Source organism: Neocloeon triangulifer, unplaced genomic scaffold (genome assembly GCF_031216515.1).
Source record: "Neocloeon triangulifer isolate White Clay Creek 2 clone unplaced genomic scaffold, ASM3121651v1 ptg000022l, whole genome shotgun sequence".
NCBI classification, from domain to species: domain Eukaryota; kingdom Metazoa; phylum Arthropoda; class Insecta; order Ephemeroptera; family Baetidae; genus Neocloeon; species Neocloeon triangulifer.
The window spans coordinates 983,630-999,933 of NW_026775562.1; the positions used below are offsets into that span (position 1 = coordinate 983,630).

The 16,304-nt window shown below is 33.7% G+C and overlaps 2 protein-coding genes and 1 non-coding gene across 3 annotated transcripts in view; 1 reads left to right on the forward strand and 2 right to left on the reverse strand.

Moving 5' to 3' along the window:
* The first annotated feature begins 703 nt into the window (after positions 1 to 703).
* On the forward strand, positions 704 to 7,789 carry LOC132204590 (uncharacterized). The gene is made up of 24 exons (XM_059633204.1): positions 704 to 767; positions 831 to 870; positions 936 to 1,188; positions 1,236 to 1,488; positions 1,540 to 1,581; positions 1,637 to 1,670; positions 1,732 to 1,796; positions 1,856 to 1,952; positions 2,005 to 2,243; positions 2,297 to 2,362; positions 2,427 to 2,469; positions 2,525 to 2,601; positions 2,658 to 2,754; positions 3,018 to 3,253; positions 3,310 to 3,388; positions 5,455 to 5,507; positions 5,557 to 5,592; positions 5,652 to 5,772; positions 5,830 to 5,939; positions 5,994 to 6,047; positions 6,100 to 6,133; positions 6,191 to 6,273; positions 6,335 to 6,434; positions 6,864 to 7,789. Exons 1-24 carry the CDS (start codon positions 726 to 728, stop codon positions 7,088 to 7,090), a joined length of 2,481 nt encoding a protein of 826 aa, XP_059489187.1. The 5' UTR covers positions 704 to 725; the 3' UTR covers positions 7,091 to 7,789.
* An 884-nt stretch (positions 7,790 to 8,673) lies between these two features.
* The window catches only part of LOC132204562 (agrin-like), a 30,284-nt gene continuing 22,653 nt past the window's right edge, over positions 8,674 to 16,304 (reverse strand). Inside the window, exons 6-27 of the mRNA XM_059633142.1 lie at positions 16,031 to 16,283; positions 14,882 to 15,097; positions 14,711 to 14,817; positions 14,543 to 14,651; positions 13,989 to 14,198; positions 13,785 to 13,937; positions 13,394 to 13,654; positions 13,195 to 13,338; positions 12,992 to 13,128; positions 12,726 to 12,834; positions 12,400 to 12,672; positions 12,188 to 12,334; positions 11,951 to 12,128; positions 11,666 to 11,893; positions 11,077 to 11,447; positions 10,595 to 10,844; positions 10,379 to 10,543; positions 9,969 to 10,219; positions 9,833 to 9,914; positions 9,487 to 9,676; positions 9,286 to 9,433; positions 8,674 to 9,016 (exon numbers count right to left, since the gene is read on the reverse strand). Of these exons, the coding sequence (XP_059489125.1) occupies positions 8,865 to 9,016; positions 9,286 to 9,433; positions 9,487 to 9,676; positions 9,833 to 9,914; positions 9,969 to 10,219; positions 10,379 to 10,543; positions 10,595 to 10,844; positions 11,077 to 11,447; positions 11,666 to 11,893; positions 11,951 to 12,128; positions 12,188 to 12,334; positions 12,400 to 12,672; positions 12,726 to 12,834; positions 12,992 to 13,128; positions 13,195 to 13,338; positions 13,394 to 13,654; positions 13,785 to 13,937; positions 13,989 to 14,198; positions 14,543 to 14,651; positions 14,711 to 14,817; positions 14,882 to 15,097; positions 16,031 to 16,283 (4,134 nt within the window). The 3' untranslated portion in view covers positions 8,674 to 8,864. The remainder of the gene's footprint in view (positions 9,017 to 9,285; positions 9,434 to 9,486; positions 9,677 to 9,832; positions 9,915 to 9,968; positions 10,220 to 10,378; positions 10,544 to 10,594; positions 10,845 to 11,076; positions 11,448 to 11,665; positions 11,894 to 11,950; positions 12,129 to 12,187; positions 12,335 to 12,399; positions 12,673 to 12,725; positions 12,835 to 12,991; positions 13,129 to 13,194; positions 13,339 to 13,393; positions 13,655 to 13,784; positions 13,938 to 13,988; positions 14,199 to 14,542; positions 14,652 to 14,710; positions 14,818 to 14,881; positions 15,098 to 16,030; positions 16,284 to 16,304) is intronic.
* Positions 15,349 to 15,510, reverse strand: LOC132204892 (U1 spliceosomal RNA). Its single transcript, XR_009442576.1, has one exon. It is a non-coding gene; the product is annotated as a U1 spliceosomal RNA (small nuclear RNA).

The following is a 16,304-nucleotide window of genomic DNA, read 5'->3' on the forward strand; positions in this document are numbered from 1 at the left end:
AAAAAATAATAAAATTAAATTGTCATCAATAAATTTGGTTTGCAAATAAAATCTCAGCAAAAGGTTCGATTATTTCCATCTAACTTAGTATTATTTATTTTGAACAATTTCTTTAACTTAGTTCGCACTATTTGAAAACAATTTTTAATATAATGAAATTGGTATTATATAATTATACATACATAGTCATAATTTTTTTCTGGTTAAGTAAGTTCGGGACTTTCTAACTTGGTGGAAACTCCAACGATTTCTTGTGGATAGGAAACAATTATAAAGAGAAATTTGCACTCGCAGCATTTCATTTTGTGAAGAGCGCAGTTTTCAATTTTCAATGATATTTCCAGAATCATTAGGAAATTTGTACTGCTCTAATTTGCATTTCTACTTCTACTGGTCCTCAAAGAAATTAAATTTTCCCTAAAAAGTCAAATTCATATTTTTCCCACGCAGAGTTTAAGTCACAAAAGAAACTCAGTAGTTTCATCTACCTTTGACAAAGAAATTATTATTTACATGATTTTTTTTTAATTATTTCAATTATGTTACATACGACAGGACCAATTATGAATAGGAATTACTCAATAATTTATTTCATAACAAAAGTTCCAATCAGGTTAATTCTAAAACATTCTCGCCTTTTGGGGAAATCCAACAATTTCTCATCAAGAGAATGCAATGATGGGAAATTTTCACTCGCATTCCGTTCCCTGTCGATATAAAACATCATGAAAATATCGCTGGTTTTGTTTATTTTTCAACTAGGGATGGTATGCACGACCAAAATTTCAATTACCAAAATCTAATTAAAATATCATTTCTATTTTATATAGATTTGCAGTGCCTGGAGTGCCGTTTCAGGGAAAAAACCTGGTTCATCAATTAAAGACGAGTGGTCTAATCCGTCTAATAAATTTAATCAAATTAAAAATTGGTAGGGCAACGCAGGTCTAATCAACTAAACATTATCAAATGCTGCGGAGGCGATTCTTGCGTCCCGAGAGATTCGACAGGGCCGTTTTCCAATTCGTCAATCACCAGAAGACAAACAGCGTCAACCATGAGTTTGCAGAAAACGGAAAATCTGCTATCAACAACTTCTTCTACCGAATATGCGACAGAAATCGACCCTGGCGGATTAGCAAGTACTGAAAATGTACTGCCGCTTGGAGATTTGGACACAACCATTGGGTATTCGCAGTTTAATTTATGAAAAAAAATTGAAGCATTTTTTATAGGGTGGAATCTAGTCCCAGTGTCATGGAATTGAGCTCTTCTGTCAGCTCTATTATTTCCGAAATTAAAAAAACTTCCGAAATTACTTCGTCTACTGAATCTACCACCTTTAATCAAATAGAATCCAGTACTTTTAAACCAACTGAAACAAATTATGTTCAACCAACTGAAACCAGTACATCAGTTAATCCAACACAAACCAGTGTTTTGATTACGACGAAACGTTCAGCAACCACTGCAACTCCAACACAAAAAGTCGGTGAATATAATATTTTTTGATTTTATTTATCATTAATATTTCTGCAGAAAACTGTTATAAAAGAAAAATGTGAAACATCAGTAAAAAATGTTTGGCTCAAATAAATTATATTTTTAATGTTTGAATAATTTTTTATACAAATAGGCTTCTCTATTCAAATCAGACGGTTCACTGAAAGGTATTTTGTAAAGAAAATTATTAAATGTTATTTTTTTTTTAATTTCCGCAAAACTACGCAGAGCCGGATAGATATGGCTACTGGGAAATTTCCTGTAACCTGCAATATCTGTTTGGAAAGTCCCTTGTAAAAACATTGCGATATTTTGTGCTTTTGTTTGAAAAAATGCAAAATTATTAATTAAGGTTTCTTGGAGTGAAAATTCAATCAAATGCCAGGCAATTGGCATGAATCCGATCACTCTGGAAAGTTCAGAAAAAGCTCAGTGCTTTCGGAATATTGGTAATTCCCTAAAAATTTCAAATTCAAACTTAAAAAAAAAAAATATTCCAAGCTTCAAATTGGAAGTACGGTTCAAATTACTGGACAGCTGGTCTTCGTGCAACCACAAGTGATTTTTCATGGTGCTCAGCAAGCGGTTCAATCGCGCTGGACAAATCAAAAGTGTCTTGGGCCGTCGGACAACCGAACAACGCGAATGGCAGCGAAAATTGTCTTCGTATCAATGTAACAAACGCCTCCTTTCAAATTTCGGATCAAGTTTGTACCGAAGAGTTTCTATTCGCATGCCAGGTTCGAGAGAAAAATAAATGTTTAAGAAAATTTTATGAAATTATTTTCTGCAGGGCCGTCCAACTCCGGCTCCGCCTTGCAGCTCACCAGCTTGTCCGAATGTTACCTGCGCTAAGAATGTATTTCAATGCTATTTTTTTTTTTTTTTTTTTAATCTCATGAGTTAAAATTTAAATTTTTTAGAATAATTTCTACAAAAACTCCTCAAGTGGTGTTTATTTGGCCGGTAGGTTCTGTATTAAATTAGTTAATTATTATGATTTACTTTTGAATTTATTCAGATATGACTAAGCATGGTTATTGGAGCAACTATCGCGGGCGAACATTCCTGTTCAGCTACCCAAACGATACACAAACGGTTTTAAAACGCTCGAAATAATACCAATTAAAATTTACTTTAATTAATTATTACAGTTTCTGGGTGCACATTCAGCGTGTTGTCAAGTGGATATGTTTTTGGTCAGTCTTGAATATGACTACAAATTTAATTCAATCAGAGAGGCTGCCAAAGGTATATCAAAATAATATCTAACGAAGAAAAAACAAAAATCCTGATATTAAAGGAAAAATAGAAAAATTATTACTGATTATTGGTGAATTTTCCAAATTATTACAATTTATTTTAAAATTAGATAAACGAATAATGTTTGAAGAAAAAACTGATTTTTTACTGTTTTTGAAAAAAAGGCATCACCAGCAGCAATAATTTTGCTTAAACTTGAGAGTGTTTCTGTGATTAAATTGATGGAATTTGAAAAAAATTTGATTTTCAAGGGAACTTGCAAACCCAAGACTATTTCTGGACCTCTGGCAGCGATCGTGGTTGCGAGGGGAATTACGGCTACTGCACGGCAAAACGACTTTTACGAAAAGAAGCAATTTGGGGACCGCGACAACCAGACAACGCGGGTGGAAAAGAAAACGCAATTGCTGTTTTCATTAACGCCACTCGCAATCAAACCCAATTGTTTGATTTTGACGAGATGAAAAAATTCCGCTACATTTGCGAGGTACAAATTTAAGATATTGAATAAAAAGTATAATATTTTTTTGGGGAATTCAATAGGCCAGGGACACGGCAAATGCACAATCTGGAGGGTCTGCTGTGCGAGACGAATGTGCCCAGATCTACAATGTCAGCCAAAGTTTGTTATGAATTTAAACAGAATATCGCTGCGGGTCCTTTTAAATGGGCTAAATCCATACCCGGTCAGGTAGCAAATTGGCTAAATCCATGGTTGGTCAGCTAGCAAATGAGCTAAATCCACTTTTTCAAACTTTTCAGCAGGAAGAAAACACTGAATTAAATCTGAACCCTTGTGCGCGGTTGTAGCAATCATTTAGACTATGTTTAAGGACATCATAAACAATATTTTTGCAACATTAAATTGATTTCAAACTAATAATTTGTTTAATGGGAACCTAAAATGGGGTTGACAAAGCCCAATAAAATTATTGATTTAAATATAAAATGTTGCTTTTACTGTTGCAGGCAACAAATATACAAATTTACAATAAATGTTTTAAGAAAAAATAAATTTTAACATTTTTTTGGGTATCATCTTGTCGATTTACTTTGATTTGTATATATATAATAAGTGAACTCATATCGCTGATTATTATGATTTTAATTATAATATCGGTGAATATAATCAATTTTATTTAATTAATTTTAACATTTCTTAACTTTCATTTACGTCTCATGAATATTAAAAATCTTTAATTATTATTTTTACTCCAAATCTATGATATACAAGTTCCCGCTTGAAAATTATTGCTCATTATTGCCCGCTGTAACTTTTTTTATGCAAAATTCTCTTCACTTTTATTTCCAATAGGTGTGCACTAGGTATACCTCCTGTTTTTATTTATAGGATAATTTTTAACTGTCCTGTGTACTTTAAAATTAAGTAGATAATTTTTTTTCTCAAAACTTATTAAATTCAAAATTATTGTTCATTGCTAGAGCTTAGAAATTGTTGTACCAAATAATTAGAAGATTTTTCAAACTTAAAAAAAATCTAAAAATAGTTATAATAACAATATAGATTATAAATTTGTATAATAAAATCTTGTGCATTAAAATCTATTATTTAATAAATCTTTTTTTCCATTAGAAATTGATAATTTTTTTAATTGGAATTTAAATAAATAAATAAAATTTTTAAAAATAATTTCATAGTATTTTTATAAATAGTTTTTAACGGTAATTAATAATATATTATTTAACATAAATTTAATGGTTATGTAATGATGTTTTATTATTTTATTAATTTTTATTAATACATAAACACAAAAAGAACAATAAATATTTTAACGAGCTTCGTCGAAAAATCCTGCTTAGTTTGCTTCAAGTAGTACGAGTGTTTAAAACAGAGAAAGAGATCAAACAAAGAAAACAAATTTTCTGGCGGAATTTTAATTATCTGTGGATTTTAGCATATATTATATCTAAAATTAAATTTACTGCTTTAAAATATCTAATTTCATTTTTATTCAATTGAGCAGTCTTTTTTAAAAATGATAATTCATTTTAAACAGGTCTGTAATTTATTATTGGTTGATCGATATTTTTGTGTATTTGTTATACTATTATTCCATTATTGATAATTTTCAAGTTCTTCTGTGCTACTTCAGATATAGAATAGTATGTTTTAACAAATAAATAGCGGTGCAAAGCAAATCAGCATGCAGCTTGTTGAAAAGAATGACACTTAATATATTGGAGTAATTTAGTTTAATTATGTTAATGGTTATTAATTGATCCTGCCGCTTATTCAATTCTTGATAAGTTGGTATTAAATCTTTAAATAAGCTTTCAAACGATGCCAAGATTATTAAATTTGAATAAACAGAACCAGAAATACTAAAAGTCAAATTTTTAATATTATGCATCAAAAATCGACGGTGTACGGCATGGCTGCATAACCACTGCACATCATCAGGCACATTTCCCACCCATATTGCCATATGAACTTGGCCATCTAATGATATTTTGTGAACCATAAGGTGAAAATGAACCAATTACAAAAGCAAACGCGTTTTTGGTCAAATGTGGATTTAGCCAATTTGCTATACAGCTCTTTTTGGATTTAGCCGAATTGCTACCTGACCGGGTATGGATTTAGCCCATTTAAAAGGACCCGCAGCGATATTCCACTTCCCTTAGAATTTTGTGGGATTTTTATTTAAATTTTATTCTTTCCATTAGAGGAGATTGATAATTTACTGAACAACACCAGCAAGCTGGATTTACGTTTAAAAGTATACAAAGTAATTAAAAGCATCGCTATTTCTCATTAATACTTTTTAGTGTTTCATTCGATGCATCGGAGACAATTCCGGATTAGTTAAGAAAAATAAATTAATTTAAATATTTAAAATTATTTATGTATGTTGAATGCAAAGATGGTGGACGGAAAGTTTTTAGACAACAAAGTTTTGGCAATTTTGGAGACAATGTCTAATGGAAGCATCGACGAACTCAAGAAGGGCATGTCCGTCATGGGCGATTGTGAAAATTCAGCTAGTTAGAAAAAAAATATATTTAATTTGAAAATTTTCTTAAAATTTATCAAAAACAAAGGTGGAATGGATGAATGTGATAAGGCTGCTCAGGTTATAAAATGCAGCAAGGAAAAGGCGCCTGAAATGTTGAGTAACGTCATCTTGGCGATGGACAAATCGATGCCTGTCGTAATTATTCTTACCAACTTTGATAAATGAGTTAAATTTTTTGAAATTTTTAAGGGTAAAAGTTCTCCAAAAGCATTTTGCTACAATCCTGACAACTGCACTATTGATGTAACATTAATTTTTTTATTTTTACAAATTTACGTTTTTAAAATGAATATAGCCGGTGCAAAAGAAATTGTACGATAGTGCGCTTGGTAAGAGTTAATTTTTTAACTTGAATTAAACATTACACCATATTTAAATTCAATTAGTTGAATCAACTCTTTCAAACAATGCTATGGTGGTGTTTGCTTGTGGTAAAAAATGGCTTGTGCATCGTAGAACGATCGTTGGCGTAAATCATTTGGCTTTTAATTTGAAATTAAATTATTAATGTAATTTAAAATGGACTTTAGCACACTCTACAGGAAGGTTTTAAAGTTTGCTGCGAGTACGGCCTCAAAATTGCTTCAATCGAAACTCTGGATATGCTGAACTGTCTAACGGCGACAACGTGTAATTCTTACTTTCAGTAATTTTATAAAAAGTTACAATGCAACATAAAAGTATATGACTCATGAAATCAGGATCAAATAAGCATAAGTCGGCGGTGATTTGATAATCAAAGAAGTGAAGAACATTAAAATAAAATATCAAAAATCAAGGCCAAAAGTAACTTCAAAAACATCAAACATGAAAAGTCTAATGAAGTTTGTCCACGTGAGACTTTTGAATCACACTTAATGACTAATTTTTAACTGGATTTCTTTAGTAAATTCCGTTTTTCGAGGCATGATTTTCACGAAGTTTTAAATGCAATGGATATTTTTTCAACATTCCTTTCTTTAAAAAATCACAAACTAGTTGATTTGAGCAAATTTTGTTGTATTTGTAGATTTCATATTTAATTTTCCTTGTTTTTATGATTATGATTTTTCTCGGCAGTTAAAACGTTGGTGCGATGGAACTGGTTTGGGGTTAGTCTGACCAACAGCCCCAGCAAACCTCGTTGGTGCACATCTGAGGCGCCGTTTTTAATAGAAAACTGGGTCGGAGCAAAAAACCTCACAAAAGATCCGCAGTTTGACGCGCTCAAGTTTCACCTTTCTAATAAAACCGTCGTTATGGCCAATCAAAAAGAGACCCTCAACATCTTGTGCAGCCCATTATGAGAGATGCAAATTTGACATAACAATATGAATTTTATCTAAATATTGATGTAGAATTTTATAATGAATTTGGATTGACTTCTATAAACTTGCTTTTTTCAAACTCTTTTTTTCTGCTTTAAAAAGTACGTTTTTCATGGAGGTGTTGGAAGCTGATGAAAGCGAGAATCTTATAGTTTTTTTACTAGAGATTTTCTTATGGTTAAATATGTGATTTTTAAGCTGTACATAATCTGATATTTTAAAGATTATATTCTTCCAAGTTCCATTGGAAATGCGCAGGATAAAAACGAAGAAAATAGTATGCCAAATTAAAATGAGGTCTTTCTGTGCAAAAAAAACTGAAGCAGAAATCTCCAAGCACAAATTTTCTGCTCTGGTCAGTCAAATATTTAAAAAGCGCAATTAGTGCGTCAATTTTGAGCTGTTCGGACGACAACGTGCCCGGACACTTCATTTTGTGGGTTATATCCATTTATATCAGAAAAATATCCTACCTTTGTCCAGTGACATTCCATTACGTCCATTCACAAATCACCTGAAAAAATGCGATTATTAAATTTTGATTCAATTAACTTCAAATTTGATTGACAATTTTTTTAGAATATCAATATAATTTTTAAATTTAACAAGATTTTAATTATATCTGACGCAAAATGCAGTAAAAATGCACTTTGAAAATAATTTTTCATAAATTAAAAACAGTTTCCATAATTTGCTTTTTTCCATAGGAATTATGGAAAGCACAAAAATTCATTTACATTAAGAAAACTCTTGATAATAAGCAACAATCTTGTATAAATATTCAATACATAATATACATACCCTTCGATCTTCGTAGTCCAGATCTGGATCTGGTCCATAGATCGGACAAAGAACCTAAAAACGACGCGCGCGTTTCATTCCGTAAGTGACCGTGAATCGCTTTTTCCGCTTTTTATCACGATTCGATTCGGGTTTGGACACCACTATGTACACCTGCCTGGTCAAGTGGAAAGTCCAACAACAACGATCGGAAAAGAATTCGATCACTGCCCGCGTCAACAACATAATATCGGAGAACACACGAGCGAAACGAGCATAACTACAAAAAAAGTACAAAACAAACTAAAATCAACTAAACATGTGAGACGTGAAGGGTATGTAAGAATAGATGCTCTCTGATTGGTCACCTGCGATTGCACAAGGCAAGGTAAAAAAAGATGCGCGAATCTTTAGTGCTGGAAAATCCCGCGGGAGACGAAATTCTTGGTATAAATTATAGATTATAGTGCTCTGCTGTCTACAGAATTAAGTAATTAAAATTAAAAAAAAAATGCAGATTTTTTCCTTTCTGAAAATTAAAATGTAACAATTACAATTCTTAAAAATAATAAAAATTTCCCAAAGAAAAGCAACATAATTGTCTTGATTTAGAAGTACATAATATTTTGTGAATAATTATAACATACAAAAAATATAATTATACCTTTTAACGATTGATATTCGATTATAATAATAACTAATCAGAATTAAAAAAAAAAAAAATAAGTGTGTAATTGTGTTTTATTTTCGTTATTTTCTAATAAAAGATGACGTTTCTCATTTATGCACATTTTTTTATTTTTAAATTAGGTGAAACTTTCTATAAACTAAAAATAATTTATAAATTAAAAATTCTCGCACACTTAATTGATCAGATTTTTGTTCGCAACACTCACACAAAATCAGTCGATCGACAGTTTTTTTTTATATATATTATAAAAATGGCACATAATATCTTCCAATCTGTCGCACATCAGTCAACATCACAGTATTGCAAAAGTTCGTTTCCTGCCGCCTGACGAGCTAAGTCAAGAGGCCTCTTTTCCACAAACACACTTGCTACGCACCCTCTAAAGCCCAAATAATATGGGGCTGACAAACCTGGAGGAAGAGTCGGCGCTCCCCCTGAAATCAAATAATTTACTTATTAAATTCATTCGTAAATAGAAGAAAAATAAAATAAAATTCAGATCCTGATAGATTTCTGCAAAACGGCTCAAAAGCTTAAGATTTTACTTTTGAACCGAATTAGTAAATAATATTTCCCATTGAGTTTATAAATATATGGTGGCTTTTTTTAAAATCATTTTTGTCAACCATTTTTTTTTTTTTTAAGTTTAACATTTTAAATGTGTAATTTAGTTGTTCTTGGCAGGTTTTTGAAATTAACAAACCTATCCAAATTCGTCCTGTGCTGTTTAGTAAGATGGAACCCTGGTCGGCAACCCCTTTAGCAGGGGAGGTTTCATCGACAGTGATATGCGCCAGGCGTTTCCTCCTGTGCACTAAAATTTTGTGCCACTCTCCGTCCGATACGTAAACCTGATTTAATATTATTATGAAATTATTTCAAAAAACAGAATTAATTTTTTAACCTTTGATTTAACAGTGAGGATGTTTCTCTGCCGTCCCAAGTTGAAACTCAGCTCCGGATAGCCGTGGACAATGGCAATGGCCAAATAGTCATTTGCTAAAGAGTTGCCTTTGCTGATCCACAAAAGCAGACCGTCTTCCTCCGTTGTCCGCAACTTCAACTCGTATCTATTCGTTTTTTCCACTTTGCGCCTAAATATCAAAAAAATTACTTATTTTTTAAGAAAAAACTTAGAATTTATAAAATTAACAACCTTATTTTCACTTTGTTGGCAGACAGGGTTAAAATTTAAAATTGTTAGTAGACTTAATTTACTTTTAAATTAATAATGATAGATTTTTTCTCACATTTTGTGCACTTTATTGGGAAAGTGCAAAAAGGTCTCTCCCAAAAATTTCACCGGCTTTTGCAGACCCGTCTCTCCAATTTCTATATTCATTTCAAATTATTTTTTTTACTAATTGAAAAATAAAATTAACTCACTGCTTTCGCAGTGCCGACCAATGAAATCAGCAGCACATTTGCAGACATAGTGCTCGAGCATGGGTTGACAGGCGCCTCCGTTTTTGCACGGTGAACCTTCGCAGGGTGGACCCTGGTAATGTGAGACTCCCCTCTTGGAAGTTGCTTGCTTGACAAAATCTTCAGTGAGCACGCCGTTCAGGACAACCCTCTGAATTGCTCCATCCAAACCAATTGTAATTCCGGAGTCCCTGTGCACCTCTTTAAAAGTGCTGAAATTTTTTATAATAAATAAACAAATTCATATGTTATTTTAAAATAAAAATTTTAAAAAGTAAGTGGAGAAGAAATTAATTAAGTTTTAAATCATAGAAATATATCAATGAATTTCTCAATAAATTTTAAGTATTAATTGAATTAATTCTACTTACGGAACACCTCCTATGTAAAGGGGTAGCTCCAAATTAAGTTCATTTCGAGGAGGCAATGAGAATCCCTTAATTGGAGCCTCATCGTCAACCTGAAGGGTACCTTCCTTGTCTATTCTGGTCACCAAAACTTTGTGCCACTTGTTCAGGGTCACTGGTTCCTCAGTTCTAATAAAAGATATTTTAATTAAAATAATAAACTGTGAATACAAATCCTACGTAATGTTTGCTGGTCCACTGCCGAGATCAAACTTGAATTGGACGTAGCCATCGACCAAATTGAGCGACACAAAATCGCCCCGGCCATTCACCAATTGGCCATTGTACAAGAGGAGGCCGGAAGGAGCTCTCGCCAGGAACCAAACTTCCAAGGAAAAGGCGCGAGACGCTCTTTCAAGTTTGGGGAGCGCCAAGAACGAGTGTCCTTCAAAATTCGGAGTGAAAACTTCCACTTCCCTGGTGTTCACAACTATAAATTAAATAAAAATGCAAATTTAAACTAAAAATAAAAATAAAATATTATAAATTTTATATTGTTCATTTCTAAATTAAAATTATATCATTATTTAAACTTTTTAATTAATAATTTTTTCCTGTTATTTTTATACTAAGTATTTACTTTCATCACAATACTCAACATTAATCTAATTTACTAATTTTTTTGTAGCAAACAATTAAAAAATTATTGATATATTTTATACCTTCAGAGCAACTTTGTCCTTTTCTTCCAGGAGGACATTGGCACACAAATCCATTGGTCAGCTCCAAGCAAGTGGCACCCTGAGCGCAAGGGTTTGAAGAGCAAGGGTTGGCATTCAGTTCGCAGGTATCTCCTGTGAAACCTGGCAAACAGGCGCACTTGAAGCTGGTGGCGTTATCTGAGGAGAAACAGGTGCCGCCGTTCAGACAAGGCAGGGTGGAGCAGGGGTGGTCGTTGCTGCACTCTCGGACGCCCTGCGTCTTTTCCACCAGAGGGTCGCGCCCTTCGTGCAGCTCGACCACCTTGCGGCCAATTTTCAACAACCTGATGCACCCCATCAGACCTTGCCGAGTCCCAATATTTTCAAAGACCCTGAAAAAACATAGAGTTGCGTAGATCAATTTTTTTTTTAATCTTATTTCAATATTAATTATTTTTGACTTACTTTTTTAATATAATCTAACATATTTTGTATGTTATATTATTATATGTATTGAAAATATATTTTTATCTTATTAAATTTTTAGCTTTAATTGCAATCAAGAAATTTAATTTGTTTTTTAATGAAAAGAAAATATATAATTACTAACTTATTTTCCTCTGTTGGAATGGAGCCCACAAAAGCGTCCTCCAAGAGGTCAAGAGACTTCAACGTTCCAAGGGATTGTCCAGCAACATCACCAAAGTTGTCCACCTTTAAAACCCCATCCTTTTGATACCTTCGAGCAACCACATGATGGAACTTTCGCAACTGGACTTTTTCATGAGAGGTTATGACTACCGGTCCGCTTCCTAGATTGTATCGAAACTCCACAAAACTAAAATTGGAAAAATTAATAATACTCCCAAGATTTTTTTGAAAATAATTTCTTTACCCATTGACAACAGCTAAAGAAATGAAGTCGCCGGTTCCGTCAGACTTTTGCTGATTGTAGAGCAAAATTGCATTTTCCGAGTAGGTTTTGAATTCCAATTCAATGCTAATTTTGTTGTAGGCCTTCAGTCTTTTCATCTGCACAAATGAGTGGCCGTCAAATGAGGGAACTTCATAGTCTATAAAAATTAATTTTAAATTAAAATCTTATATTATATATTGATAATTTATTTTGTACCTTTTGTAGCAGCTTGTTCTTGGCAGTGGATTCCAATCCAGTCAGCAACACAAACACACTCGAAAACCCCTTCATCGAGGTCTACACAGCTTCCTCCGTTCAAACAGGGCTGGGATGCACAACCTTTCCTTCTTTTAAAATTATTTGCTGTAAATATAATTATTAAAAAATAAAAAAAACGTCAATTTTTTTTAATCAATATTTTCTCTTACCGAGACACCCTTGATGATCAGGAGCTTCAACCAGTCCATCCCTGCAGACACATGTGCCCTTAAAGCATCTAGTGTGAGAAACCGAACAGTCCGAATCCTTGTCGCACGCGTCTCCGAGAAGCGAACGGGCGGAAATGGTCGAGGGTGTCACTCTTTCTTGAGCTGCACGTCTCCACCAGACGGGTGTGCCCTCGAAGTGCTCCTGAGAGGGCAAATGTCGGATTGATTTGATAACAGGGGGGTTGTTCACCCATTTCTTCACTTCAGTTGAATCTATAAAAATGTTAATTTTCAAGCATTAAAATCTTAATATTAAAATTGTTAACCTTTGCAGGGACCAGTACTTTGGACTTGGACTTCTGTTTGGTTTCTGCAGGAAAATTGCTTCAGGTGACATTCGGTGGCATAGCTTCGCCCATCACTTCCGCAGACAGTCTGAAATAATATAAAATTATTTTTACTATTTTACTTTCATCATAGAATTTCTTTGGTTTTTTTTAGCAGAATTCTTTATGGTGATCCCATTCTGTCAAACAATTCTTTTTTAATATTTAAGAAACCGTTGGACGGAATAATAATTATAATTATAAACCTGAGATGGTGTAGGTTCTTTTTCCGAGCAAGACATTTTGCACTTGCACTCAGGTTCTCCACTTTTATTTTCACAAATAGCTCCGAAATAGCAAACAGTCTGGCTACAACTACTTGGTCTCCTCTTTGTCTTTTTTACTGAAGAAATATAAAAAAATTTTATTTACAATTAATTCTGATTATTTTTATATCAAATTTAATTACATTTGATGCATCCTTTTGGGCCAAGGATCTTCCCCCGAGGGCAATCAGTGCACCTTTGACCTTGGACCCCAGGTTTGCAGACGCATTGCCCCGTCATTTGCTCACAGTCGTCCCTAACTGAGCCCAAAGCTGAGCACTGGCAAGCTGTAATTTTTTTACTTCATGAAAATCTACAATAATTATATTCAAAAAGTCTTACGAATGCATCCTGAGAAGCCTTCGGACAATTTTAATAAGCCCCAAAAGCCGGGTTTGCACCTGTCACACTTTTCCCCTGTGACGCCAGGCCGGCAATCGCACAGGCCAGTTTTCTCATCACACTTGTGCGAGAAGGAGCCCAGTTTATTGCAATCACAAGTGCCAGGGCAGCCGCTGTTGTCAAAACCCTGAGAGGCAGTTTCACCGTCAGGACAACATCCGAACCAAGAATCTTGGCAGGTTTTCTTCAGGCGAATTAAACCTAAAATTAAACCATTTAATCAAAGAAAAGTTTTGGAAAACTCCAAATTTTTAAATTAATTAACTATCATACAATTTTGAGGATTTTACATTCTAATTTAATTAAATTTTTAATTTAATATTCTACTTACTTTTTCTACAGCATGTGGCAAAAGTTGGAGTTTGGTGGCAGTAGCTGCCGGCAGGACATTCATTTTTGCCAGAACCATTACCACAGTGGTACTCGAGTCCACTTTTGGGGTCAATCAAAGGCAGAGCGCCATTGCAGGGTTTCAAAGTTGAACCTTTTTTTAAATTTCAGTGTTGGCTATAATAAAAAAAATTTAATAAATTACCATATTTCTCTTCACACTCTCCGAAAAATTCAATCTTCAGGTCTTGCGAGCCAGCACAGCCTGCCCTGATCATTTCGCATTCACTGCCGTAGGTGAGACCGTCCGAAGCGCACACAGGCTCGGGACTGCTGGACTGACACTCTTCCGGACACTCGCACTTGCCATTTTTGCACACAGAGCCATATTTGCACTTAATGTTGTCACAAACGTCTAAAATTATACAAAAAAATTTAATAATATTATGAAAAAATTAATATCAACTTAAAATCATTTATTGATATTAAACTTATTAAGCCATAAATTAAAAAATTGATCAAATATTGATGATTAAAAAGCTGTAAATTATAAATTTAAAAATTACTATTAAATTAAAATATTGTTAAAATCTTTTATTAAATAATTTAAAATTTTTTTATTAAGAAATTTATTTTTAAAACAATTTTTTATTATTTAATATATTTATATTATTATTGTTGATAAATGGGTAATTAATAGAACTTAAACAAATTTTAAGCCATTTAAATTAATATACTTTTCGTTCAAAAAAAACTCACCGCACTCTCCGATGTGAGAAACTGATATCAATTTCCTCTCCTTGCAAGAATGCTTGCGCATCTCACACTCTGATCCATAAGTCACTCCATCATTTCCGCATATCGCACCCTTTAAAATAATGTAAATATAGGATATAGGAATTTAATAATTAAAAATTTTAAACCCACCTTATTGTTAGACGGACATGCTTTTTCAGGACACACGCATTGTGCATTTCCAGATCTGTCACTTTCGCACACGCTGTAAAAATCGCACTGCAGGCTTTTGCATCCGTCTGGAATTTATATTTTCAATTTTCAATCAAGAAAATAAATATAATTTAACTCTTAAACTCTAACCACAAAGTCCGTCGTAAAGGATGGTAATCTGCGCTTTCCTGACACAACCCTCCTGCCGAAGTTTGCATTCATTGTCATAGGAAAATCCGTCCGAACCGCAAACTGGCGCAAATACCGACGGACACGTTGGACACCTGCAGTGCGGCACTCCATCACCTTTGTCCACGCACTGACCTCCGAAGGGACATTGGTGGTGGTTGCAAGGACCTTCAGAACCTGCACCAAAATAAAATTATAAAAATTCTTAAAATAAATTACTGTAAGGAGAATTTTACTGATATGAAGTCATTTTTTTAGAAAATATAAATTTTTTTCCATATTATCAGAATCTCAGATAAATTGTTCTTGATTTAATATAAAAAAAAATTAATCTTATTTCATTGTATTGATAATTAAAACTATTAAGAAGAATAGGGAAATATTGAAATTAATCTCTAGGGGGAAAGGACTATTGTTGATTAATTATAAGAGGACAGCGCGAACGCAGTCCTCACTACCAAAAATTACGCGCCCGAGTTACCCACATTTGGGGTAATCGCAGGGGTCAACCCAACCGTAGTGCAATGGAAAGGCCTCACCCTGAGGGAACCGCCTTCTTGATCACGGTAACCCCTACGCCAGGTAAGTATGAGTTCAGCGGCTTGCGTTCGAGAGCCCGGCCTAAATGCCGCGACCGTCAGAGCATCGAACTCCAACCCACTTAAACAACCCTGCTTACTTTCTCGACCCCCAAATTGAAAAACAGTCACCTTCTTTACCTCGAGCTAAATATTCGTTATCTAGAGAAATAAAAAAAGTACAAAAAACTACAGTTGTGCTGGTCATTATTATAATACGCTGGATTATCAAGGAGAAGTGAGAACTCTTAGTGCACTGGGTAAGCCACCATGGGGTGGCGGCGCTGACTAAAAGATCATGGGGTAAAAGGGGATGAATATATATGATATTTAGTTTAACTTAAATTTAAACCTACAACAATGTGAAATTTTTAACAATTAATTTTAAAATTATTAAATAGTTAATTGAGCTAATTTTTCCTTTTTACAAAAATTTAGTTATTAATCGGTTTGATTTTTTATTGCTTTCAACAATTTTTATATAATAAGTTATAAAATAAATTAAAAAAATCACTAATAAGTTTTTAATTACCACAAATTCCTTCATGAGAAATGGCCACTCTTCGTTTGCCTAGGCACGACTCCCTCTCCAAATGACACTTGGAATCGTAGGTTTTAGCGTCGTCGCCGCAAACAGGCCTCATCAGGGCCTCGCACTCCGGGGGACAAAGACACTCTGCCACTCCTAAGCCATTGACTGAACACTCCTGGCCGGGGCCGCACCTCACCCCTGAGCAAGGGTTGACGCCGCTTGAGCATTCTCCTCGATAGATGATCCTTAAGTCCTGTAATTAACACACAAGAAA